At 45.2% G+C, this 27,792-nt stretch overlaps 1 protein-coding gene across 2 annotated transcripts in view; it reads left to right on the forward strand.

Annotated features, from left to right (window-relative positions):
• AFF2 (ALF transcription elongation factor 2) overlaps positions 1–27,792 on the forward strand; it is a 401,341-nt gene that overhangs the window by 300,493 nt on the left and 73,056 nt on the right. For both annotated transcript variants that reach the window (XM_053273909.1, XM_053273910.1), the window contains exon 9: positions 11,064–11,101. In XM_053273909.1, the coding sequence (XP_053129884.1) occupies positions 11,064–11,101 (38 nt within the window). The remainder of the gene's footprint in view (positions 1–11,063; positions 11,102–27,792) is intronic.

Genomic DNA, 27,792 nt, shown 5'->3' on the forward strand with positions numbered 1-27,792 from the left:
TATGTACCTCCATTGCTGCTATGCAAGAACAGAGGGAGGTCTCTCACTCCAACCACCCCTCTAATGTCTCACGAGTCACCATGTGAATCGCAGCAGCGATGCCGAGAAATGTGACTTTCAAAGACAAGGCAGGGTCCAAATTGGAATAGGGCTTGGAATAAACCTAGCTACTTTCCAAGGTCTAAAAAGCAGCACACTTCCCCCCCACCACTGGATCAGTTCCAAGGCTGTCCAGGGGGAGTTCTCCCCCATCGCTAATTGGAAAACCAATCTTTACATTAAAAAGGAAACCCTTTAGGTGAAATAGACAAGAAATCAGCCTAAACAGATCAGAAGAAACGTGGGCATTCCATATATCTACATTCGTCCCCTGGCGACTCCTTATAATGGATCCTAATATATTTTAATTGCTTTTATGCTCCTCGGCCCTGCATATGAACTCTCCAACTGAGCATTGCATTATCATGGAAGCAAGGCCGCCTTTCTCTCTCCCTCCCACCCCTTCTCTTTGGCGATGTCGCTGCTGTTATTCTTTGCCTCTGCCCTTTTCTCACTAGAGTGTTATTCATTGATTGAGCGAAGGAGAGAGATGAGGGCCTGCTATGGATTCCCCAAGGACCAAGATAAAGAAGACCTTCATAATAAAGGAGAATCTAAGGGCAGCAGCTGCAAGCAAAGCAAGGCCAGGAGCGGGCCTTTCTGATATGTCTCTCAATGAGGCAAAAGGCATTTTAACCCTTCTGGGCTCTCTTCGACACAATAATAATGGAAGCACAAACCAGAGCCGGTGGCGGCAGCCCGAGTGTGAATATTCCCCGTGGGACATCACCTTGTGTTTGTAGAGACTTGTCGGAGGTGGAACAACTTATCTCCTCCTTATCTGGAAGGGTTGAGTATTAAACCCACAGGCAATTTCCAGCATGGATCTGGCTTGCCTGTGAAATGGGAAAAGAAGACGAGGCAGCAAAGAAAGGATCTCTAAATGTCAAATCTTGGAACGCTCAACCAGAGAGAAAGAGAGACATAGAACGAGGTCTTTGGACAGCTGAAAATGGTGCTGCTGATTACGTTGCCCACCTTGGGAATCTTCTCTGAAAAAGAAACACCATGTGCAAGAACAAAGCACCCCAATTAATCTTCAGGTGGTGTTGCTTTAACGTCATATATCTGGTGCCAGCATCTTCTCTCAGAGGACCAGTGTTGGAGAGGCGCCCTGGCATTTGTTCTTCTTTGCATGCAGAAAGACCCGGGTTCGATCCCTGGCATCTTCAGTCACAAGGTCATCTTCTGTCGCAAATAGCAGCACTAAGCAAGGCCTTTGCGGAGGCCTTCAAGAGCGGCTGCTGCCAAGCAGAGTGCTTCGTGTTGCTGGGCTAGATGGACTAACACAGCATCCTGTATTCCAGATGTAGGATTAGAGCAAAATAAAAGGCAAATTTTTCAGTCTCTCCAAAGGCTAACGGTTGACTATCTCTATCGAATAAATCTGCAGAATTGGGTTTCTCTTAGGGATGTGCACGGATAGGCTCGTGCACTCCCAGGAGGTGGGGGGCTTACCTTTAAGGAGCAGTGAGGGTCCCCCACTGCTGCCGCATTTCCCCTGCCGGTGCTGTCTCCAAAACACTGGCACGGGGCTGCTGCATACCTCCTTGTAGCCCCAGTGAGCGTCCTACTGGAAGTGGCTGGTGCGTGTGCATGATTCCACTCACTATTGTCTACACTCACTGGCAGTGGCTTTCCAAGGTTTCAGGCAGGTCCTTGGAGATGATGCCAAGGGGTGAACCTGGAACCCTCTGCATGCAGACATGCAGATGCTCTTCTACTGAGCCATGGCCCCATCCCTCCAAAACAGATTTGTTTGTGTTTAGGCTCTGTTCTCTTGCCCAGATGAATTATGATGAACAGAGAATCAAATGAGTTATGACTTAGACTGAGTCAGACCATTTGCTCAGCTAGCTCAGTATTGTCTACACTGATTGACAGTGGTTCCCCAAAGTTTCAGGCCTGGAGATGCCAGATTGTGAATCGGGAACTTCCGGCATGCAAGCAGAGCTATGAGCCCATCCCCAAAGGGGGGTATTTTGCAGTGCTCACATGCAGTCACCCATTGAAATGCAAACCAAGGCAGGCCCTGCTTAGCAAAGAAGACAGTCAGTGCCAGCTACCCAAGGACCCGCTCCCCTCCTTGTGTGTGCTCATTTCCTCTAGGAAACCCATCCCAGTTAGAACAACCCTGCTAGTTTCCTGCTGGAAGAAAATGCAGGCTTCATGGCAATGCAGACTGTTATCAGGAGAGGAGAGCCATTGTTAAGAGCTTGGTCTTTGGAGAAGCTGCCTTGGCAGCATCCTCAGGGCAAGGCTGACCTAAACTGTGACACGCAGCCTCCCAAATGCAAAATTGCCAGCTTCTTGTCATAGGAGATTAGGGAAAGGCATGAGATTCTCCTGGCACAGCTCCCTGGGAGACAACGCAGAGAGCCAGAGGGAACCATCTTGCAGTCACAGCTTAGCATCATTGCACGGCATTGATTTGCCTGTACGTCAAAAGACCTGAGGGTCCGTTTCTTCTCCTCTCTGTTTTTGATTCCATGCAAAGGACCTTCCGTTAATTCCATAAAAGTCAGTGGGGTCACTGACACAATCGCATCACCCCAGTTTCTGCCACCACGAACTCTTGGGGAGAAAGGGAGATTACAGATGTGACGGTTGTGTACTGCCTTTTGTAAGAGGCAAGTCCAGAGGGCTTCCAGTTAGCAAAGGCCATGTGAAAGCACTAGAGGAAACAACGCTTACAGCAGAGACCTCTGTGGGTGGTGGAGCCTCTCCATTCTGCACAAGTGAATGAACAGTCCCAGGCCCAGATGAGCTAGAAAGTAGAGACCGTCCTTAGATATAGCATGCTCATTTCACCTATGTAAAGTTTTCTGCCCTTCCAATCTGGGCCTCTCCGGGCCTTTCCGGTGAGTTGCAAGCAATAAATAGTTGAGTTATTATAAAGAGTCTAGTGTGTGTTGCTGTTCTAACATATCCAAGAGTGTTGATAATCGTCAGTGAGTGCTGAACTGGGCCTTTAAAACAAATTTCCATAAAGCTCAGGGACGATTGGCAATGAAGTCAGGGTGCCACCACAGAAAAGGCTCTGCCCCCAATAGTCACCCACTCAGTGCTCAAATTACAAGGGGACAAAAAGTCCCAACCCCCTTAGCTTTTCTGATGGTCCTCTTAGCTGCTCTTGGTTAAAGACTAAGTGGGATGTGATTTGGCTAAAACTAGGGGGGGCGTTATGGCCCCCTGCCTTTCCCCCACAATTTAGATAATTTCCCTGCCTAATGTGAGAGAGTTGGGAGTTCCAGGTGCAGGGAACAAGTCTTCTCCTGAAGACCTCAGTCATGTACATCTTCATCTTCATCTTCAAGTTCTGTTAAGAACTAATCTGCGTACTTACCTTTCACTATAATCTTAATGGATAATTACCATCTTAATCCCTGCTAACCGAGCAAAGAGGCACCCTTTTAAAAGTGGTGATTCTCTTTATTTAGCAGAGGGGGAGCAACTGGCCCTATCCAAACCCAGCACAGCATCCCTCCAGTGGCTGTTGCTGGTATCTGTCTAATGTTCCTTTTTTAGATTTTGAGCCCTTTGGGGACAAGCAGCCATTTAATTAATTATTTAATTTCTGTATGTAAACCGCTTTGGGAACTTCGGTTGAAAAGCAGTATATAAATACTTGTCGTATTCGTCGTATTCTTCACAAGTTAGCCCACTTCCACTTCAAGCATCCACACATCCGCCATCTTGAATTAGGGTGTATGACATCATCAGAAACTATGCCATTAAGGTGTCCCTATGTATTTCGCCACTACAAGTCACTATTGGGTCACTACAAGTGTACCAAATTTGTTCCAAATCACTTAGATGATTCACAAATTAGCCCACTTCTACCTCAAATGTTCACACACCCACCATCTTGAATCAGGGCGGAGGACATCATCACAAACTACACCGCTGAGGTGTGCCTATGTGTCTCTGCAGTTGTACCAAATCTGGTTCAAATTGGTCCAGGCATTACAAAGTTGATAGGGAGACACACACATACAGAAAGTTGGGTGATCTCATAACCTTACTTTCCTTAAGGAAAGTTGAAACGTTTTGTTTCAACAAAAAGTGGTTTACAAAGCAAAGTTATAAGAAAATGGTTCCCTGTCCCCAAAGGACTCACAATCTAAAAATAAACACAAAGCAGACACCAACAACAGCCACTGGAGTGATGCTGTTCTGGGGTTGGATGGGGACAATTGCTTTTTCCTTACCAAATGCAAGAGAACTGCCAGTTTAAAAGGTGCCTTTGCAGAGTACATGCCTTTTTAGTTACTGTAGGGCAGAAGAAATGTTGAAACAGAAAACCCCAATGTTTTTTCAGGGAGTACATGCTACACTGCGTGCAAAACAGTAGCGCCATAGTGCCAAAGTCTATCTCACGTACGGATCCAAGCTGCATTTCAGTTGTACGGCATATTTTGGGGCTATAACCACAAAGATAAAACGGTAAGGAAATTATAAATTGAAGAGGCAGAATTGTCTGCCTCAGACTGTTCGCCTTTTTCCAATTACCTTTAATTATCTTAATGTACATTTTCAGACGCAAGATTAGTGGCAGCCACATGATGTAACCCTCTTAACGCCCCAAGAGGCCACTTTAGGCAGTTTTAATTCCATTTCAGCCTGTCACTGTATGTTTCCCCACTTAGACCTCATTCTCACTGAGGGGGTAAAGCTGTATCTGGGCTGTACCACTTTAGAATACAGGTGGGGGCTCCACAAGTTTCCCCCACCAAGAAAATGAGACTGTTAGGGAAAGGAACTCTAGTCCAGCCATCTCCCTAACCTGCTAGCTTTGTGTGTTTTTGTTTGCATAGGGGAGATTCAGTCCTATGAGCAGCCTCAAGTGGTATAGCCTAGGCACAGTTTTGCCACTCAGAGGGTCCGTTCTCATCATCAAGGGGAGAGGGCTTGAGGGTGGGCCACAACAGAGAAGGCAACAGAAACTTCCCTTCCCCGCAGATGATCCTCCAGGAGTTACTGGGCATGCTAATTGTCAGATGGTCCAAAGGCAGCACGGAGGTAGAGGGGTCAGGACATTTCTTGTTTACATTTATATCCCGCTCTTCCTCCGAGGAGCTCAGAGCAGTGTCCTCACAACAACCCTAGGAACATAGGAAGCTACCATATACGGAGTCAGACCTATTGGTCTATCTAGCGCAATATTGTTTCCCCAGACTGGCAGCGGCTTCTCCAAGGTTGCAGGCAGGAATCTCTCTCAACCCCATCTTGGAGTAGCCAGGGATGGAACCTGGAACCTGATGCTCTTCCCAGAGCGGCCTCATCCCCTAAAGGGAATATCTTCCAGTGCTCACACTTCTAGTCTCCCATTCATATGCAACCAGGGTGGACCCTGCTTAGCTAAGGGGACAAGTCATGCTTGCTACCACAAGACCAGCTCTCCTCTGTGAGGTAGGTTAGGCTGAGAGATACGTGGGTGGCCCAGAGTCACCCAGTGAGTTTCATGGTTGAATGGGGATTTGAACTCGGGTCTTCCCAGTCCTAGTCCAACACTCTAACCACTACGCTATGCCCGCTCTCAACATGTCGTCCCAGCTCCGGGATGTCCCACAATGCACCACACAAGGGTGCAGTGCATTGTGGGATCTGCTCCGGTGCCAGCGCCAGCTGGGAGCAGCCAGTGCTGACCCAGGAGCTGTTGGTCCGGGGTAATTGTGTGCTCACGCCCTTGACCTCACGCCCTTGACCTCAGCAGGTTCTCTAGAGGGGCCACCGGAAGCCTTGCAGCTACCGGCGGATTTCACGGGCAGCCAAGCCTGGGGTTAGCTATCTTAGGATGCTCATGAGAACAGCCTCAGAGAGAACTAAGCTTTGGGGTGCTCTACCATGTTGCAGGAGCTTCCTTTCCGCATCGTATAAAATCCCTAATGAGGCACACATCATTATGGATGTTAAAAAATATCCTTGCAGAGCCTACACCTGCAACGGTTTGCACAAATATCATTTGAAATGAATCAAAAGTTCACATCACGTCTCAGACAAATCAAACTTAGCCACCAAGATAAGAAGGAAATTATTAACTCTGTAGTCGGGCTGATGGAGGACGTTCAGTGAGATCATTTTGTTCAAAGATTAAAGGTGATGAGTGCTAAAGTAATTGAGGAGGAAGACTATGACAATATTAGAGTAGAGCCATTAAAGTCAGTAATGATCAAAAGTTAATTATCAAAGTAGAGCAAACTACTCAGTGCAGACAATTTGAGTCAATAGCTAACCATCCCAGGGAGGGGGTTGGAATGTAATTCCGTGATAGCATTTTCTTATAATGGTTATAGCAAAGATGTAGATTTCAAAGAATCCTAAAAAAAAAAGGAGAGGAAGAAAAAGAAATAATGCATTCTCCCTGATCAGAGAAAAATAATTAGCTCTAATTGACAGACCCACTCCATGTGGCATGTATTCCTACAATGTATTTCTGCATCAAAGCACAGTACACATCCTCATGCAATGCTGCTTTGATTTCTCTGTTCATATATATTTAAGTAAAGTGTGCCGTCAAGTCGATTCCGACTCCTGGCACCCACAGAGCCCTGTGGTTTTCTTTGGTAGAATACAGGAGGGGTTTACCATTGCCTCCTCCCACGCAGTATGAGATGATACCTTTCAGCATCTTCCTATATCGCTGCTGCCCAATATCGTACCAGCGGGGATTCAAACTGGCAACCATCTGCTTGTTAGTCAAGCATTTTCCCGCTGTGCCACTTAAGGTGGCATACACACACACACACACACACACACACATTTTAATAGCTCAGCTTACCTGAGAAAGCCTCTCAAGGCAGACAGCAATCAGGTTTTTTAAAAACAAAACCATACAGGTCCAGTTCAGGCATGATGCTAAACTGTGGTTTATTGTTACAGGAATTCACTAGGGTGGGGATGAAGTTCAGTGGCAGAGCATCTGCTTGCATGCAGAAGGTCCCAGATTCAATCCCTGGCAGCATCTCCAGGTAGGGCTGGGAAAGACTCCTGCCTTTAAAAAGAAAAAAGAAACAAACCCTGGAGAAGCTGCTGCCCGTCTGTGTAGGTAATATAAAGCTAGATGGACCAGTGGTCTTACTCAGTACAAGGCAGCTTCTTATGTTCCTGTATTGATCCTTGGTTTGGCATCCTCTCTCTCTTCTTTCCTTCCTCTCACATCCATGGCTTGTAGGAAACCACAGTTGCTCATTTCATTCAAGCACAGGACACTGTGTTACAAACCGTAGTTAGTTAATATGGTTTGATATCCTGGTTTCTTAACCCATTGTGATTTGTACAAACCACAGTTTCCTGTATCCAGAGAAAATTGGAAACGGTGGTTTGTTACATACTGAGGCCTTTCACATGATCTCGGCTGGGAGGGTGGGCAGGCTAACGGGGGGAAGAAGGAACTCAGTCGCCTTTCCCCGCAGATGAGCGGTGACCATCTGTGTCCTCGCCCTGCCACACGCCCACACGAGCAGCGACGCAGTGACGGCTGCCGCTGGGAGCAGGAGGACTCCAGCACTACTACCACCATCCTGCATCCCAGAGTGTACTGCGCCATGAGCATGGCAGCTGCCCCCATTAGAGCAGGTGCCACGCTTGGCTTCTCCCCGACACACGGTGGGAAATGGTGGTGGGACAGCGGGGAGCCTTTTAACCCGGTGGTGATTGCCTGCCCAGGTTAAGTGAACCTGCAGTTCATCTCTTAGGGGGTTAAAAGGGGTTTGGCGGGAAAATATGGGGATGTGTATGGGGATGAGGACAAATAGATGGACTATAGTTGAAGGCCAGTCCCAGCTTCTCTTCCCCAGTCTTTGCTTCCAGTCCCTCCTTTACATGGCCTCGATGCCTGCTGCCTCTTTGACATCCTTCAGTTTTGGTCAAGTATTGCTGGTTAGAGTTAAGGGTTCTGTAATCATGCAGATAGGTTTAGGCAGAAGGAAGAGATTGGTCTGCTGGCTACTGAGCCAACAACCTACTAAGGCCAACTTACTCTGCCAACCTTGGGGCGGGGGGGACATTGCAGGGCAGGGCTGGATTAATAGTGCCCTGGGTGAGGAGTTCCTTAGGCACATCTCTCCCCTCACTGCAAGGTTAGTTCGTCATGTTGCCAAATTGTGTGGCTTGTGGAGGCCTGACTGTTCCCAGGCTTTCCCACCAATGCTCATGAAAAGGGTCCCGAGCGACCCCTTAGCAATTTGCTGCTTTGCTCCCATTGCTGCCCTACTCCAGTTCTGGGGTCCCGCTGAAGTCACCCCTCTTTCTCCCTAGCTCACTGTAGACGTTACCCTCAACAGTGAGCCACCCAGCTCAGCTTAGCGCCCCCTACAGGTCGGAGCCGTGGGCAGCCATCCAACACGCCCACCCTTAAGCCAACCCAGGGGAAGACGATCGGCAGTTCCCTGCCAAACAGATTCTTTTGCCTTTCTCTCCCTGACAGCCTTCTGATGGTTTCTCTGCCATCTGTGCTGACAGAACAGGTCAGGAGGAGGAGAAGGCTACCCACAGACACGCAGGCATAGAGAACAGTGCATAGGTAGAACTTTTGGAAACAGCTCTCTCTTTTTTTGCAGATTATGGCCCAGAAATATGTATGCCTTGTGATATATATATGAAAGGCATCGCCACTAAAATCTCCAGCAGCTTAAACAGCTTGATAGACTCTAGCCATTCTGCCATCCGTGCCCCCAGCTGTGTTGCTTAGCAACATTTTAATTCAAGAAGAATGGAAGGAGATGAAATCCCTGCGGAGCGGGAAACAGAAATAAGAGGGCCGTTGACAGATGATCTGAGTTGTTTCTTCTAATATACTGTGAAGATCACCAGCTCTTTTCATGAATGATAAATGGACTGTATACAGATCAATGGGCTCAGCAATAAACTGGGACCAGGTTCTGTATCTGAGGCAGCGCAGGCCAAGAGGCCTGGATAGCGGCTCATTTAGAAGATTTGGAGTGTGTTTTCTCAAAAGGTTTCACCAGAGGAAATTGATCTGAACATTTGGTCGTCCTTTGCCCTTTCCTGTTGTTGGCTAATAAAAATGGCTTTGGAGACAGACTCTGTTCTGCCGTGATAGATATAATTTTCCTGTTGTTGTTGTTGTTCAAGATTGACAATAGCCAAGTTAAAATTAATTTCTCAGTGGCGGCCAGAATTCTGGATGTGTTTGTTTGGATCTGTTTCCCATCGTATCCTGAGGTTATGAACTTTTAACATCCAGAAACGTACACTCCAAAGTATGTCTCTTCAGACATCAAGTTAATAAGAGCAACTTGCTTTTCTGGATATCCAAAGCTTTTATGACACTTAAGAATCAAGTGATCTTGCAGAAGCAATTTTCAATAATATTTATGGGGGGGGGGGGGATGAAGACTTTGACATGCAGCTCATCCACACTCAAACAACTCAACACTGACTGGCACATTAAAAAAACACTGCAGTCTCATTCTCACCCACATATGAAATCAGTTATCACTAGGACTGGCACTGAAATGTCAAAGAAGCGAAACTGGAAATTCTAGCATCTTGTTTTCCCATCCAGACACCTCTGGGCAGCTCACAAACAAAGACTGAAGCCTCCTCCTGCTGTTGCTCCCCAGTAGCAAGCATTAAGGGGCAAGCTACCTCTGCATCTGGAAATTCCCACATAGCCGTCATGACTAATAGCCACTGACAGACACACGTCCTTCATGAATGTGTCTAATCCCCTTTTAAAGCTGTCTAGGCTAATGACCATCATCACCACATCTTGTGGCAGTGAGTCCCATATGTTAATTATGTTTGCATAAAGACGTACTTTCTCTTGTCTGTCTTCAGTCTCCTGCTAATCAGTGTCACTGGGTGACTCCAGATTCTAGTTTTATGAGAGATGATTTTAAAAAAATTTAAAAAAATTCTTCTCTCTATTTCCTCTACGCCATGCATAATTCTGTAGATCAGAGGTTCTCAAATAAGGATCCCCAGACATCGTTGGACTACAAATCCCAGCATCCCCAACCACAGTGGCCTTTGGTTCATGTTTGAGAACTGCCATTATAGGTCTCTATCATGCTTCTTTATAGTGCAACCATACTAACACGTTTCCATCTCTAGGGTGGTAGATGTTGCCAAAAATCACTATGAACATCCATCCCCTGAGATGGTACACATGGCAAAAATTTGTGGACCTGACTCATGGACTATAAAATGCTTATTGTGGACAATAAAGTGCTTATACTATTTTTTTAAAAGGAAAGCTGGTCTTGTTGGGGTTGGGAGAGCTGGCCTTGTGGTAGCAAGCATGAATTGTCCACTTTGTTAAGCAGAGTCGACCCTGTTTTGCATTTGACTACATGTGAGCTCTGTAAGATATTCCCCCTAGGAGATGGGGCCAACCTGGGAAGAGCACAAGCATGCTTGCATGCAGAAGGTTCCATGTTCCCTCCGTGGCAGCTCCGGATAGCACTGAGAGAGACTCCTGCCTGTAACTTTGGAGAAGCTGCTGCCAATCTGTGCAGACAGTTCTGAGCTAGATGGACCAATGGTCTGGCTCAGTATATGGCAGCTTCCTAGGTTTCTATGTTTAACCCCACATCCTCCTTCCCAGCACAGTGACAAGGGCATAGGCTAGACCCATGTGATCCACCTAATGTGCATTATGGGATTACAGAGCAGAGAAGCTGGACCTCCACTGACAGGTACACATGCAAAGGGAATCACTGTATCTCTGCCATCTGCATCCCTAAGATTCTGTTGTATTGCAATTTTTTTTCCAAACTTCAGCACAAGCCCATTAAAATTGACAAACAGTTGCATCCCTGCTGTGTTCCCTGCTTAATTATAGAAGCCCACTTTGTCGTGCTCATTTTCAGGTTTCAGAAATACACTGTCTTTTTTTTAAAAAAAAAATCATTTGGAATTTTTTTTTCTCCCTGTAAAAGGTCACACTTGCTGAGGCTAGCTAACAGCTCTTTCACTTTCCTTTTTTTTATTTGTAGACTGCAGAGAAGACAAAGCCTCGAAACATTCCTGTAAAGTAAGTTATTTTAATATCTGTCGGAAAAACTCAAGTTTAATGAACTTCAAGCAAATGGGCAAAATAAAAATAAACTCCGCACTAGGGTAGTAAAAACAGACATTGGGACTCGGGTTACTCTGTACATAAAAAAAGGTTCCCTGATCAGCAAGGACAGGTTTCGATCCTTCACGACTCCCTGATGGCTGAATGCCCCCAGTTGTTCCTGGTTTACATAAATTAATATGTGCCATCTATGAATAGCTGCTAAATGATATTATAATCACATTCAGTGCAGAGTTCTCCTAGCCCTGAGGGGGAATGCGCCCATGCTAAAAAGATTGCGCTTTTTAATTGCAGTCTGTGGGCAGGTCTGACAGAGGGGAAATAACAGAGCATATGAGGCACATGGGGAGAATATCTTCCACCTATGTCCCAGGGCCTTATCAGCCTGTTGATGGAGACTGCCAAAAATGTTTCTATGAGTCTTCAGAGAGATCCAAAAGTAGTCCCCACAGGAAAACTCCACAGAAATCTACCAGCCATCAGAGTCATTTCACATGGCACTGCATTGCTTTTCAACAGCTTTCCAAGGTACTATATCTTGCTGTTTTGTTGTTCTCAATGAAGCACTAATCGTGTATGTGCTGTCCTGTCCTGTCCCATGGAGCTGAGCCCATGAGATCTGGTGGGAATGTTGAGGCAAGGCAGCAAGGCAGGGTCGTCAGGATTCAGCACCATGGCCAGCTCCATGGGAGACGTTGCTCCAACAGCAGCCAGAGGTAGACTGAGCCCCTAAATACCTCTCAGCTTAGTCTGCCCCTGCTGGGCCCGCTTCCCTGTCTGCAAAGCGGCAGCCTTAAAGGGGTAGCCCCATGGCCAGGAGTGTGGCACTTTTCCTCCTCCTCTCCAGCTGATCCTGCCTGACCTGTCAGCAGCATTGTGATGTAGATATCAGAGAAGGCAATACTGGAGGCGGAGACGACTCCTCTAAAGGCTTGGGTTTCAAGGGTGTTGCATCAGAGAACTTAGGCCAGGCCTGCTCAATTTAGGCCCCCCAGCTGTTTTTAGACTACAACTCCCATAATCCCCGGGCACAGTGGTCAATAGCCAGGGATTATGGGAGACGTAGGCCAACATCTGCAGGAGGGCCGAAGTTGAGCAGCCCTGACTTAGGCTCTACAGCTGTTGTCTTGAAGGATTTCATCTCTGGAGCTTTCTCAGGCTCTGGCCCAGCTTCAGACGCCAAGGCTGGGTTCGGTGTTGGGCCCACCTCTTTGGAGTCAGGCTCAGATGGAACTTGCAATCTAAATTGTAGCAGAGTGAAATAAATAAGAGGTTTAAGTAACTACACAGCAGGAAAGATATAGAGGGAAAATGTTGATTTAGAATGCAAGCCTGGGGATAGGTTTTCCGGCCGTCCAAGATTGGTCTGCAGGCTCCAGGAACTAGTGCCCATCTCCAGGAGATGATTGAAAGAAATCCTGGAGATTTTGGTGACTTGGTATTGAGGGAAATTTAGTGGGGTGGGGGTCTCTAGAAATAGCTTCAGCCAGAGTGGCCAACCCTATCTGTGGATAGAAGCTTGTTGTTAATTTTGTGTTTAAAGAATACCTTTTAGGCACTTAAAACATGGCTGTTGGTCTTCTGTGAGGAAACACAGCTCCCTGGAAACTTAGAGTTCATTTTGGTTTGTGGAACTAGGGTTGAGGGCTTCCGCTAAAGGTTTCATGGCAAATGTTACCTTTGGGTGGGGACATGAAAGCCAACAGGCCATCACCCAATCAAAGAAATCATAACTGATTAGTTGTTTGAGTTTTAGTCAATGAACTGCTTAGTTAACTTAGCACAGACTACTGCATATGGTCTGGTCTGGTCATGTGGTTCCTTTTGGATTGCACATTCATAAAATTGTCAGTGTGACCCCACAGTAATTATTGTTGGTTAAAGATGTCCATGCTATCATGTTTTATATCCCTTGTATATGGAATTTATCTTACGTCAAGAACTATGAATTCTCTGAACATGGGCAGTTGACAAAATTATGCAACTTTGGAAGGACAAATCTATTCCTCATTTACAACTCTGGGTAGCTGATATGTGTTCCCTGTCTGCATTCGAACTGGTTCATAGTTCAATTTTATTGCGATCTTTGATCAAATATACAACCCAGATCAAGTAAAAGAAACCTTGAAGGTAGATATCAATATAAACACATATCTGCATATACACACGTGGAATCTATTACATAGATTCCATATTACATTCGAACTGGTTTTATTTCAGAGAAATTGGTAAGTTTTCAGAGATTTCGTCCAAGTTTAATAAACTGTTTGTGCTTTGAAAAAATTACCCTTAGAAGAAGGGTTTTTTAAAAATTTATTTATTTTATTTTATTTATTGATATAACAATATCAATAGGCATTCTGTTAATGATTTATTTATTGATATAACACTTAGGCATTATGTTAATGATTGAGATTTTTTGCTGTTGGATTTTCTTTTTTTGTTATCGGATTATGTTACATTGTATCTTTTTAGCTGAAGTTAAATAAAAAGCAAAAAAAACTTTGCATAGATTTGTAAAAAAGGTGAAAACAACTGCTCTAAAGAAAGAAGCGTAATTCTTTTGGATTTAAATGATGGCCGTGTGTCATGGCAGGCTTCCTCTGAGAAGAGCCATTCCATCGTGTGGGCGAGAAAAGGGGTGGGGTGGGGGTGCCTCTTAAAATTGTGTCTTCCAGCTGCAGCTTTAATAAATAACTCTATGAAAAATAACCTCCTTTTTAAAAGCCGCTGGTCGATTCATTGGGGGCACCTCTTAGTCCATTAGAAGTTTTTAAAATCAATTGGCTTGGGCCCAGGGTATTTAACTGCTCTGGCCCAGGGTATTTAAGAGAACGCCTTCTTTGTTATGAACCCCGCCGCCTACTAAGATCTTCAGGGGAGGTTCCTGGGCTGTGGAACACACTTCCTGCTGAGATTAGAGCTTATCCATCCCTGTTGATGTTTGGGAAAGAGCTGAAGACCCATCTCTTCAGCCAAGCTTTTTAGCTAGGTTGTGGTTTTTAGCTGTTTTAATTTGAACCTTTAGATGTTTTAAATTGTTTTTGATGTTCTAAACAGCCTAGAGAATTCAGTAGTGGGCAGTATACAAATATGCTAAATAAATAAATAAATAAATAAATAAATAAATATTATTATTAAATGATTAATTAATTATTCAGCCATGAATGAAGAAAGAAAGAAAAATGGCACCATGTCGGTGGTAATCAGTGGTAAGGGAATCCCACCAGCAGTGTTGCCGCTAACAGGGACTGCTAGATGTTTCTGACTACAACTCCCATCATCCCCTGCTTCAATGAGCTTTGGCTGTGGGTTAAGGGAGTTGTAGTCAACAGCATCAGGGAATCCCTGTTAGAGGCAACACTGCCCACCAGTGGTATGTTTTTCTTCTTTGGTAATTTGTAAAGCTCTGAAGAAGTAAATCAGAATCAGAGGTACATAGGAAGCTGCCATATGCTGAGTCAAACCCTCAGTCCATCAAGCTCAGTATTATCTACACTGACTGGCAGCAGCTCTCCAGTGATGCTAAGTATCGATTTCCGAGCAGGCCGCACCCTGGTGCAAGCTTCACTGATCTACTAACACTCCACATATAGGAATGGTGACGTTTTGGAACGTGAATCTGAAGTTGGTTGAGTATGTTTGTTCATACATACCAGGCCTAACACATGCCACCCAGGACAATCATTAGGGCTATTTGAGGGCTTGGGCACGTGAATGCCTTCTGCAGACATTTCTGTCCCACCTGTAGCCACAAAATGCTTATTATATGCATCAGATCTGAGACTTCAGGAGCGGGGGGGGGGGAGAGAATAACATTCTGGGCGCCGGCCAAGCCACCAGACTTGAGCTCTCCAACTCCATGTATAATTTATACGCTGTTGCCTTTCTATTTGCCTTGAGTTCTCGTGGATTTTGCTTCAATTAGTTCCCATGGGAGTAAATTAGGCATATTAATTACATTCAGCTTGGTATTTTTTGATACGTTTTATTAGTTTACCCACCTGTGCAAAGTTACAATTTCCCCCTTCTAGCCACGGCTCTCTGAGTGAGAGAGCAACTTTAATGAGGCCGTTTCGAGTGGGGGGGAACGCAAACACCCCTCCCTCCTAGCCCCATCTGCATGCAGCCCTTCACTGTTTCTCTCCACGTCTTCTGTGGGTTGGACGGGGACTGAAGCCGCCCTTTCATTTCCGTGGGCAAGAAGGTTCGCCGACTTTTGCCCTGGTGGCTGTTGTGGGGCTTTCCGTTCCCTGGATACCCCAAACTGGATCTTAGAACAGATGATGAGATTGTATGACTTTTCCCCTGAAATGAAAAGTGTCGTCTCTCGAAGTGCCCACCCTTGCCTTGACTTTATTAACATAAACATAAGAAGAGCCTTGCTGGATCAGGCCCAGGGGCACCATTAGGGACCCCCAATGAATTGCTCGGAGCCCCAGTTCTCATCAGCCATCCCTCTCCTCCAAGACCCCTTCCAGGAAGGAAGCGCAGCAGTGGAGGCATCTGCACAGAACAGGGGAGAGAGCTCCTAAGCTCATCTAGCTCTCTGCTGCCTCTACTGTACCTTCATAGTGCTGCATTGTAATATTAGAGACATATGTAATTGCACACATAGGCACGTTGGTGACTTCCGGTCATATCTGGAAGACGGGGGCAGCAGGGAGGTATGCTGCCACCCTGACTTTTTAAAACACTGATGCCTAGTGCCAACTGCCGTGTGTCAAACACACACATACACACATACTGGGGTAATCAGTTAATTTTAAAAAAGTGTTTAGATTCTTCGGTGTCTTCATTACACACCTTCATTTCTTCTGTTCATTTTGAACCCATTGTTTTGCGGGTGGGGGTGGGCAAATAGTGGCATCCCATGTGCCAACGTCCCCCCAACCAGCAAGCCACTGGGTACTCAGTTTATATTTTATGAATTTTTGAGGTGTTTAGAGTCTTTGGTGTATAATGAATCCTCATAGGGATTCATTATGTGGAAAGGTTATTAGACACCATAGACTCTAAACACTTGAAAACATTCCTAGAACATAAACTGAATAATACCCCACTGCCTTGCAAGTGGGAGGGGGGTGTAGTTGGCATATAAGTTGACAGTTGTTACTGTCCAAAGACAGTCAAAATGAATAGAAGAAATGAAGGTGTGTAATGAATCTTCAGAGGGATTCATTGAGGAAAAGTTATAATACACCAAAGAATCCAAACAATTGAAAAATAGTGGCCACACATTTTGCTCCATAACTCCAGTTCTCTAAGAGATAGAGCTTAACTTTTTCAAAAAAATGAAAGTTGGGAATCTGGGGAGATTGATAGGAGGAATCTGAATCTCAAATTGATTTGAATCAAATCTGGTGTGATTCAATTTGGACCTGAATCTAGCCAATGGACCACAGGGGTGATTTGTTCTGCCACCAAATCACCTGAATCAACTAGATTTGAGTACAAATTGGTTTGTACCCGAATCGATTCACACATCCCTAGCAAATATATGAATATGATGAATAGTTATATACCACTTTTCAACCAGAGTTCCCAAAGCAGTTTACATAGATATAAATAAAATAAAATAAAATATCCCATGAGAACTCAGCATTCCCCTTAAAGAAGACCCCAGAATCCTTTGCCATACTCCAGGGTCCCATGGCAGATGAGGCAGACAGACTGAAGGTAGGAACTCTGAAAATCACAGAGTTCGAAGACGTATATTTTTACGCGATAAAGAAAACTCTGCCAGGCGACAGAGAGGAGGCTTTGCTTAAGGGTTGGTTTGTTAATGCTGTCACTTTTGTGGTGTTTTCCGAACGCCATCGAAAATTCCCCTTGAATGTTCAGGTTCCTCAGCTACACCCAGCAAAGTTTAGTCGCTTCCGTTGTCACCACAAGTGAAAGATGCACAGAATCTTCTTAGCATATGTGACTGATCACATACATTTTTAAAAACATGGTTCTCTGATTAAGACATATGTGAGACTACCCTCCTGCAAATGTGGATGGCTTTTGGCGAAAAGCCACGCACTAATAAGTCGAATTGACGCTAACTACAGTTGACATCTGCTGCGGTTGGGAAAGGGGGGACAAAATGAGAGAAAGGTTCTCACTTGTCATTAGTGTAAAAATATTTGTTGCCTTTGCACTTTGATGGCATTGTGGCTGTCTGCTAGAATCAGGTTTCCTTCCGTTTTAAGGAATCATTTATCGCTGGGTTTGAGTTTGCAAGTTTGGGAATGGGATGTTTTTCAGGCAAAAAAGTTTCTCCCAAGGTAAGGCCTCAGTACTGATGGAGGTGGGAGCGGATCTACTTTTCTTGCTTATTTCTGAGGTTCATTTCTGAGGTTGTTAAAATGAGGTATTTCATTTTGACAACCAGGAAAAAGGACACAGAGCTTGTTTGCACGCAGGTTATTCCAGGACAACCCCCAAACTTGTCATTAGCTTGCTTCAGTCTTTTTTTTCCTTATTTATTTGTTTGTTTGTTTATTTATTTATTTATTTATTATTTGTTTATTTAAAATATTTATACCCCACCCCTCCAGTAAACAACTCCTCAGCGCACCTCAAAACATTAATAAAATAGATACAATGTAAAATAAAACTAATATAGCTTAAAAGGTTAAAAGACTAGGCAAAAACCACATTTAAAATTACATTTTTAAAATTCAAATTAAAAATTATTAATATAAAGCTAAAAACTGAGAACTATAAAAACTATTTTAAAAAGAGGAGAGCTGGTCTTATGGTAGCAAGCATGACATGTCCCCTAGCTAAGCAGGGCCTGGTTGCATTTGAATGGGAGACCACATGTGAGCACTGTAAGATATTCCCTTCAGGGGATGGAGCCACTCTGGGAAGAGCATCTAGGTTCCAAGTTCCCTCCCTGGCAGCATCTCCAAGATAGGGCTGAGAGAGATTCCTGCCTGCAACCTTGGAGAAGCCACTGCCAGTCTGTGTAGACAATACTGAGCTAGATAGTCTGAATCAGTTTACAGCAGGTTCCTATGTCCCTATGTAAAGAACCTACCAGATATAATCAGCAGATAAAACATTTAAAGGCCTCTTTTAAAAGATGTGTTTTTAATTGTTTTTTTAAAACACTGAGGGAGGGAGCATGGTGAAACTCTTTGGGGAGTGCGTTCCAAAGCCAAAGGGCTACCACCGAAAAGTCCCTGTCATTGTCCCCGCCAACTGGATCTCTGTAAATCAATTAATTAATTACATCTATTTAGTTAGTTGTTTTTAAAATAGTTATACCCCACCCCTCCAGTACATTACTGCTTGGGGCTGCAACACAGAAGGCCCGTCCCTGAGGAGCCACGAACTGGGGGCCAAACAGATGGACCTCTCTGGATTATCTCAGTGGGCAGCAAGGCTCATAACAAAGAAGATGTTCTCTTAAATACCCCAGACCTTAGCTTTTTAGGGCTTTATAGGTTATAACCATGAGTTTCCATGAGGCAAGATGAAGTGATAGCCCCAAGCAGCAGATTATTGGACCACAAGCAGGGTGGCAAGATACTCCCACCTAGGGATGTGCGATTCAATTTGGCCTCAAATTAATCTGAGTCGAATTGGGGGTGATTCAAATGTTCAACATTGAATTGCCCACAAAACAGAGGGTCTAGTTCAAGGTCCCGAATCAATTTGGATTATTTGAGCACCATTTTCTTGGGGAGAGCTGACCTACCAATTCGCATCAGTGGATAGGCTAGCCCACCACTCCGAACTTAGTGTGCTTAAGTTCAGAGTGGACGGCAGGTCTACCCACTGACCCCAATTGGTAGCCCAGCCCTTCCTGAGGAAATGGCACCAATTTGAGGCCAATTTTTCCAGCTCTCCCCAGAAAAACAGGCCAAAATGGCATTCAAATCACTCAGATCAATTTGAGTGATTCAAGGTTGATTTATTGAGGCAGCCGGCCAAGCTGGCTGCTTTCGACAAATCAGTTCAAATGTTTGTGATTCAATTCAAGCTCGAATCGAATTGCAAACATTGATTTGTGAACATCCCTTCTCCTACAACGTCAGCTGCCTCCCTCTGCTGCTCTCCACCATTAAATAACTTCTTTGCCTAATGTTGGCATGGGAGAACGGCATTTGGTGCCCCGGATCAGACACACTGAGGTCCTGGGCCACTGCTGGCCGTAGGAGAGGTCTGCTGTTTTCAGGTTCTCCTTGTGGGCTTCCTGGAGTGATCTGAGTTGCCACCATTGGAAGCAGACTGGATTTTTTTCCTAATCCAGCAGGATTCTTCTTATGTTCTTAATGAATTTTGTACATATTTAATCTAGGGATATAAGAAGCTGCCTTATACCGAGTCAGACTATAGGTCCCTCTAGTTCAGTATTGTCTACACTGACTGCCAGCAGCTCTCCAAGGTTTCAGGCAGAAGTCCTTCCCAGTCCTACAAGGAGATGTGAACGTGGGAGCTTCTGCATGCAAGTATGCAGATGCTTCTCCACTAAATTCCATCCTCATCCCCTAAAGGGAATAACTTACAGTGCTTCCATATGGTTGCCCATCCAAATGCATACCAAGGTGGACCTTGCTTAGCAAAAGGGGCCATTAATGCTCACACCCACAATTCATGCTCACTCCCCTAATTCATGTTCACCACCTTCACTACCCCTCAGCTAGCTTTCCTCCCCGAAATTGATCCAACACAGATCCAGCAAGGGGGCCCACTCCCAAAGCACCCTCTCAAGTAGAAAGGCCGTGATGTGTTATTCCAAAGCAGCCATCCTTGCATGGACGTCGCGGTGCCTTTGGGGAACAAGGAAAGGTGGAAGATTCCCCAGACAACTCGGCGACCCCCAGGACAGGCATCCAAAGTGATTCGGTGAATAGATATTTCTATTTAAAACCTCCTGCAATATATAAATAGGTCCGCATCTCCCTGTGGAATCTAGTAAAGGTGAACCGGCAACCTCTTATATCTACTTCAGCCAGCCAGGGAGCATTTAGCATGCTAAAGACATACTTGCCCTTTCCCCATTCCTTTGTGCAACGGTAATGAAGGCTGAGAATAAAAATAATTTTCACTTTTAGGTCGGAACTAGATGTTACAGCCAACTGGAGGCTGCCACCCAAACCAGTAGCTTGGTTTCTTCTTCTCACCACGTCCCCTGCAGAATATTTTTTGAAAGAAACCCAATAATCATGCATATTCCCATGACTTCATGCAGGTCACTCATAGCTATCCCCATGTTGCTTTATTGGGCCTTGATTGTCTCTTTAGATCTTTCTCCATTCCTTGCAGTTTCTTTCTGATTTAGTCCAGCGTCATCACAGCTGCTTAAAGATGCACTACTTTAGGCATAAAGTGATAACCTGATTTCTCCCCCCACACACACCCTTTTTTTGTTGTTGTTCTTTTCCTTTTCCTTTAGTTTGGGGATTTATTCTCTTTACATGTTTTGCTAGGTACATTTTTATCAGCCTGGAAGATACCCACAGTAAAACTCTTCTTATCCCTTGTGGGAAGTAGTCATTGTTGGAAGAGTCCAGACTGGTTAATCCGCCCTGTGCTAAGCCCAGTAGGTACTAAACCTGTGTGTTGCCTGCAGAAGTGAAGTTCTAAATTAAATGGCTTCTGCTTTGGTAGTACTTTAAGCTCTCCAGGGATGTAGCACTGGAGAGGAACTCAAACAGAAGCAGGTGGTCCCAGGTTCTGTTCCTGGTGGCATCTCCAAGAAGGTCTGCATTTCTCATGACAAAGAGAAGAGCAAGAAAAGCGGCTCCTGGTTTCAGCATTACGCGTTTATTTCGAACAATGCCTATTTTGCCCCTGGGTTCACTCTGAAAAGACTTCATCATGGCTCCATTTTGCCAGTTAAGAACCAAGAACAGCCCTGGATCAGGCTCAAGGCCCATGTAGTCCAGCATCCTGTTTCACACAAGTGGCCCACCAGATGCCTCTGAGAAGCCCACAGGCAAGAGATGAGGGCATGCCCTCTCTCCTGATGTTGCTCCCCTGCAATTGGTATTCAGAGGCATTCTGCCTCTGAGGCTGGAGGTGGCCTATACCCATCAGACTCATAGCCATTAATAGACCTGCCCTCCATGAATTTATTTAAACCGCTTTTGAACTTTTTAAGAAACCCCTGCTAACTGGGCAAAGAGGCAGCTTTTTAACATGGTGATTCTCTTTATTTAGCAGGGGGAGAGTAACTGGCCCTATCCACCCACAGTACAGTACCTCCAGTGACTGTTGCTGGTGTCTGTCTTATGCTTCCTTTTTGACTGTGAGCCCTTCAGGGACAAGGAGCCATTTTATTTATTTATTTATTTATTCTCTATGTAAACCGCTTTGTAAACATTTGTTGAAGAGCAGTATATAAATTGTTGTTGTTGTTGTTGTTTAAAGCCATCCAAGCTTGTGACCATCACCACATCCCATGGCAGATAATTCCATAGATTAATTATGGCCTGTGTGAAAAAGTACTTCCTTTTGGTTCTAAACTTCCGGGCAATCAGTTTCATGGGATGGCACCTGGTTCTAGTGTTGAGAGAGGGAGAAAAATTTCTCTCTGTCCACTCCTTCCACTCCATGCATAGTTTTATATACCTCCATCCTCTCTCCCCAAACTCACCTCTTTTCCGAGCTAAAAAGCCCCAGATGCTGTAGCTTTGCCTCATAAGGCTCCTGATCTTCTTGGTTGCCCTCTTCTGCACCTTCTCCGGTTCTGCAATGTCCTCCTTAAGATACAATGACCAAAACTATACACAGTTATTGTGAGCACATTGAATCCCACTTGAAATTGTAATATTGCCCCCTCAGTTACTGAGTGCAATCTGTATAACAACTTGCTTCCTCCAGGTGCTTTAGCATACTAGCAATTCACAGATATTGTTTTGCACGCAAATGTTAAGCAACTTTTTTATTTTATATTATTTTTTAATAAATGAAGGTAGAAATAAGTGTAGGTTTTTCCCCTCCATTTAGGGTCAATTAATATGAAAGAAAGAGGAGAAATGAGCTAAATGTTTCCGAGGATAATAACGCTGCAAGGTTAATTTTGCTTCGTGCAGCATTTCCAGCGATTGAATTGCCTTTTATCCTCCCTCCAGGGTTACTCCTGTGCTCGCAATAATTGAGGCTGATTTTATTGGAAAATCACCTCTGGATGAGAAACATACTCTAGAGGAAACATTGCATGGGTACAAATAGGCTTTTTGGTGCCAGGGCCATGTTGGGCTGGCTGGCTTAACTCTAGTCCCCAATCTGTCTGTGCATTCAAGCAACAAATTCATTAGCAGCCCTTCTGGCGGGATGGAAGAATAGCCATATTTGGAACATTTGCTTTTGAATTGTGTTTATTTATTCTTTTTCCCTCTGACTTTGTCAGATAAGAGTTCAGTCATCAAACTCTGCTTCCCGACAAGAGCATTTTTTAAATGGCGATTATGATTTCAGGCTGACATCCGGACTGACAAAGCACTTGGGCAATGAACAAAGATGTCCTCATGCAAGAAGGACATGAAGTCACAGTGTGACGCTTGCTTCCTCTACGTTGTGGTTGTCTGCTGGCCCCAGACAGCTAGATGATCCCCAGCTAGCCTCAGAGTCCTCAAGAAGGGGGAGCATGCTCCTATAGCAGGCCTGCTCAACTTGGGCCCCCCAGCTGTTTTTGAACTACAACTCCCATAATCCCTAGCCACTGTAGCCAGGGATTATGGGAGTTGTTGGCCAACATCTGCAGGAGGGCTGAAGTTGAGGCCCTATAGCCAGGGCCTGTTACTTTCACTGGCTCTTTAGGAAGTGTTGCCCCAAGCCTCCAGGCAAATCCCAGGGCTCTTGTCAGCTCAAGCCTTCATTGCGTTCTGGCCCCACATCGCCGGCCAGGGGTCCTCTAAATACTCCCTGACAACTGGGGCAATTCCTGTGAGATCTCAGCCGAGTCTGAGACTTCAGGCCAAAATCTTGCGAGATTTTCCAGAGTTACCTCACCTGCCTGCCGTTCGGGCCAGCCTGTGGCATTGGCCTGGATGGTAGTGCCGACGCACTACCCCATGGGCCAGCAAGGCATGCATGGATCGGGACCCGCTCATTGGTAAGTCCTGACCCACTGATCTCTCCACCCCTGCCCCCCGAGGCTCCCTCACACAGGGGCATGCTTGAGACTGCACTATTGTGCAAAAGCTCCCTGCAAACGTGTATGAGCCCAGCCACAGGCTGTGCACCTGGTTGTGCATGCACAAATATATTCCCACTAGCGCAACACTCATCTGGAATATAACCCCTCAACTTAGAACAACTAGATAGTGCAACAGCCTCGTATCCCTGCAAGTGCTTTGTTAGTCTGGATGTCCGCCACTGGGGGGAACATTTGAACAAGATGTTATGTTCATAGGAATGTAGGAAGCTGCCATATCAGAGTCAGACAATTGATAGAGTCAGACCATTGGTCTATCTAGCTCAGTATTGTCTTCACAGACTGGCAGCGGCTTCTCCAAGGTTGCAGGCAAGAATCTTTCTCCGCCCTATCTTGAAGAAGCCAAGGAGGGAACTTGGAGCCTAAATGCTCTTCCCAGAGCAGCTCCATCCCCTGAGGGGAACATCTTACAGTGCTCACACTTCTAGTCTCCCATTCATATGCAACCAGGGCGGACCCTGCTTAGCTAAGGGGACAAGTCATGCTTGCTTCCACAAGACCAGCTCTCCTCTCTTGTTCACAAGTGGTTTGCATATCTGGCCATGTGGCATAATGGTTACATAAGCCCCCTTCAGACATAACTTCAGGAGAACGTCCTCTCTGTAGTCAGCAAGACGGCAGGGGAGCTGGCTGTGAGGGCTTCCTTCTTGACAAAGGAACAGCCTGCACAGCCAATGGGGCTGGAGCAAGGGAGGAGCTTCCTCCCTCAAGTCCAGCCCCACGGAGCTGAAACTGCGGTGCAAGCGTTCAGATGTAATGCTGGTGCCGCAGAACCAGAATTAGAGATGTCCAGACTCCACTCTGAACCAAAGGCAATCTGGATATTTGCATTCTATAACATAAAACAAATATGTTTTGCAATATGGATGCGACGTTAAAATGATCAGGATGTGCCTTTGCTGGGGGTTGTCTTTTGTGTGTGTGTTTGGTGTTTTGTTTTGTTTTAGGGGGGTCTGCAAAAAAAAAAAAGATTGGTACTTTTTGTAGTGCTGTCACAGATCAATTCTCAGTGAGTGTCAGCAAGACGATTATATTGAGCAAGTTCAATATAACTTGCAGTGAAATCTCATACTAGTTAGTTGGGAGCTCCTCTTACTTCATTTCAGTTTCCAGTAAGCAGGGTTGCAACTGTTATTTCTGGTGAAAAGAACAGTTACAAATTCATTAGGTAAACAGATGTACCTTCTCACAGGTATTATGGAAATGTACACATTTTGGAGGCTGCTGCACATGCACACTGCCCATCTGCATGGCTGTGGTCCTAGCCATGCAGATGGCCAGCGTGCATGTGCGGCAGCCTCCAAAACGGCCACTGCCCCAAAGGGGCCAAAAACAACTGGAGGGCTGGCGGGGGGGAAGGGTTAACCTCAGGAGACGATGGCCATGGCAGCACCCCCAAAGCCCCGCAATGGTGGTAAGTCCACCTTTTTTATTTTTATTTTGTAAACAAGCAAAACAAAAACCCAGAGTGGCCCAGTGGGTTCAGCTTGACCTCGAGCTCAACCAGGCCCAGTCCAGCTCAATGGTAAGCCCTTGAGATGGGCCAGTTCGAGTTTCATTTCCACCACCCCCCTGCAAGCTAGGCCTGAACCGGTTCGAACCTGAACCAGGCTGGGCCTGGCTCTAGTGAACACAGAACCAGACTCGGTTTGGTTCAAGTCCAGTCCTACTTGAATTGGGTTTTCCAGTTTTTTGCACACTCCCAAGATATGGGAGAGAGGAGAGATTCCAAGATCCTTCCTTAGTCTTGAGATGGGCACATGTAGATCATTTTCCTGCTCAACTGGAGGCTTTACAATGAAACAGACATAATTACCTATATGAGAGAGTAGACCGGAAAGGTGTAAATATCTTCCCCTCTAAACAAGCTGCACTGCGACAGTAATACTTTAAATATTGCCTTTTTAAAAAAACAGATGATGAGCTTCTCAACCATCAACCATCTGTAATTCTGCAATTACCTAAACTGGAGAAAAGAATGCCGGTGAGCTTGTACATGAGAGCTTTGAAGCTTCATGTTAACCAACCGTAGCGGGTAGTGCTGTTTTCAGCGTTGGCTGTCCATCCTCCACTTTAATGTCTCGGCAGTTGGCTACAATTTTTGTGGAATTTTTTTTTTTTTAATGCAAGCGAGTTCTCTCAATTATGCAGCCATCATAAGTTTTGCCAACGCAGAGTATGGATCGATTTGTGTTCATTAGAGCACAAAATTAGAATTTCATTGCAGCAACTATAAATGTGTTGTCTCGCAGAAGTCAAAATACTTTTCCATATAAAATTTTGGATTAACTGTCATTGGCCGGTTTCAACTTTGTTTTTCATGCTGATTTTATTGCACTAAAATTATTTCTATGGGATTTTCTCCTTCATCCCTTCTTATTTTCCCCCTGGCCTAATGCCTGAATGAGGCTCAATCCTATATACCCTTCCCTAGGGATTGACTCCATGGAACTCAGTGAGCCTTCCTTCTGAGTAAACATGTGTAGGATCTGGTAAATTATCTAGTGTACTGTCTGAAGGTAGTTCAGTTCAGTTCAGTCTTTATTATGGTCTTTGACCAATAACACAACATCTAAAACAATATGCAATTTTAAACATAGCCATATTAATAACATAACTGTACATTGGATCTAACCATTAGTGAGCAGAGTGTGACGAACCCGTATTGCAGAACAACAGAATTTTGCAACTGTGTGTGTGATAGACGAATTCATATCTATTCTCAAATATTTGATGTAGAGTTTGTCCGATGGTCCTGGCAGATTATGTAAAAGAGGGTCTCACAGCGGGGAAATGACTTGACTAACAAGCAAGAGTTAATTCGAATCCCCGCTGGTATGCAGCAATATAGGAAGATGCTGAAAGGCATCATCACATACTGCGCGGGAGATGGCAATGGTAAACCCCTCCCGTATTCTACCAAGAAAACCACAGGGCTCTAGGCCCTAGGCATGCTTATATAGGAGCAAGCCTCACTGGGTGCACCATGGAGCATATTACTGAGAAAGCATGCATAGGATGGTGCTATAAGGCAGTTTCCAGCTCCTGTATTGCTGCAGGATACCTGGGGCCCAGTAAAATAGTCTGGCTAGTGCAGTGAGGAAATGGAATCTCACAGTGAACATTCAGAATCTTTCACTGCAAGCACGATATCTACATTTGCTTCTTCAGCTCTCTCCCGAAGCCTGCGATTTAAACGTCAGCTGGCATAAATTAGCAAGGTGAAAAATCTAAATATGCACCTCCAGCTATTCTTAAAGGGAATAAGCAGATGGATACGTGCCGTGACAAATGGCTAGGATGGATAAAATATCAACATGCATTTCCCCACGCAGGTTACGTATAAATCACGAGAGGTGTAGAAAAACCCTTTAGCTTTTAAGATTTATATAGGCTGTTTGCACTTTAGAATTCTCTCACTTAAGGGGAAAAAAACAATTTTGAGGGCTTTTAGTATGAAGGAGAAAATTGGCATATCCAGGCAGTCCTCCTCCATCAAATGGGATCACCGCTGAACTCATTCTTGAATTAATGTGCTCATTCGGAAGGTGGAAATCTGGGGAATGGACTCCGAGCGGAAGGAAAGCTGGCTCCACGCATTTATTTATTCTGGAGGAAAGGTGCCCATTCATCTATCGCACAAATGTGGAATTAGAAGGGAAGGAACCGCAGTTGAGAGTTTGGCAGCTGTTGGAAGACACAGATGGTTATGCAGCTTCTTAAGCCTTTCCAGGCGTTTGATACTGATACTGGTGTTAAAATGCGGGTTCGCTGTCTGCCTAAAGTGTATCCAAAACGGCCATTGGAAAATAAGCGCCTGTATGTTTTGGATTGCCCTGTCCCCTATGACTCTGTTTGCCTAAACCAGGAGTGGGGAGCCTTGCTTTGCCCCTGCTAACTGAGCAAAGAGACACCTTTTTAAAGAGGTCATTCTCTTATGTTTAGCAGGGGGAGAGCAGCTGGCCCTCTCCAACCCCACCACAGAATCCCTCTTGGGCTGTTGCTGGTATTTTCCTTATGTTTCTTTTTAGATTGTGAGCCCTTTGGAGACAGGGGACCAGTGTCAGGGGACCAGTGTCAACAGGGAGTCCCAGATGTTGTTCACTACAACTCCCATAATCCCCAAGCAAAGGGTATTGCAGCTGGGGATGCTGGGAGTTGTAGTCAACAGCATCTGGGAATCCCTGTTAGAGGGAACACTGCAGGGGCCATCTTATTTATGCATTATTTACTTTTCTGTGTAAACCAATTCGTGAACTTTGGTTGAGGGGCAGTATGTAAATATCCATCGTCATTGTTGAAGCAAGCATGACTTATCCCCTTAGCTAAGCAGGTTCTGCCCTTGTTGCATATGAAAGGGAGACCAGAAGTGTGAGCACTGGAAGATATTCCCCTTAGGGGATAGAGCTGCTCTGGGGATTGCAGATGGTTTCAAGTTCCTTCCCTGGCAGCATCTCCAAGATAGGGCTGAGAGAGATTCCTGCCT

The sequence above is a fragment of the Hemicordylus capensis genome, chromosome 11 (genome assembly GCF_027244095.1).
Source record: "Hemicordylus capensis ecotype Gifberg chromosome 11, rHemCap1.1.pri, whole genome shotgun sequence".
NCBI lineage: Eukaryota > Metazoa > Chordata > Lepidosauria > Squamata > Cordylidae > Hemicordylus > Hemicordylus capensis.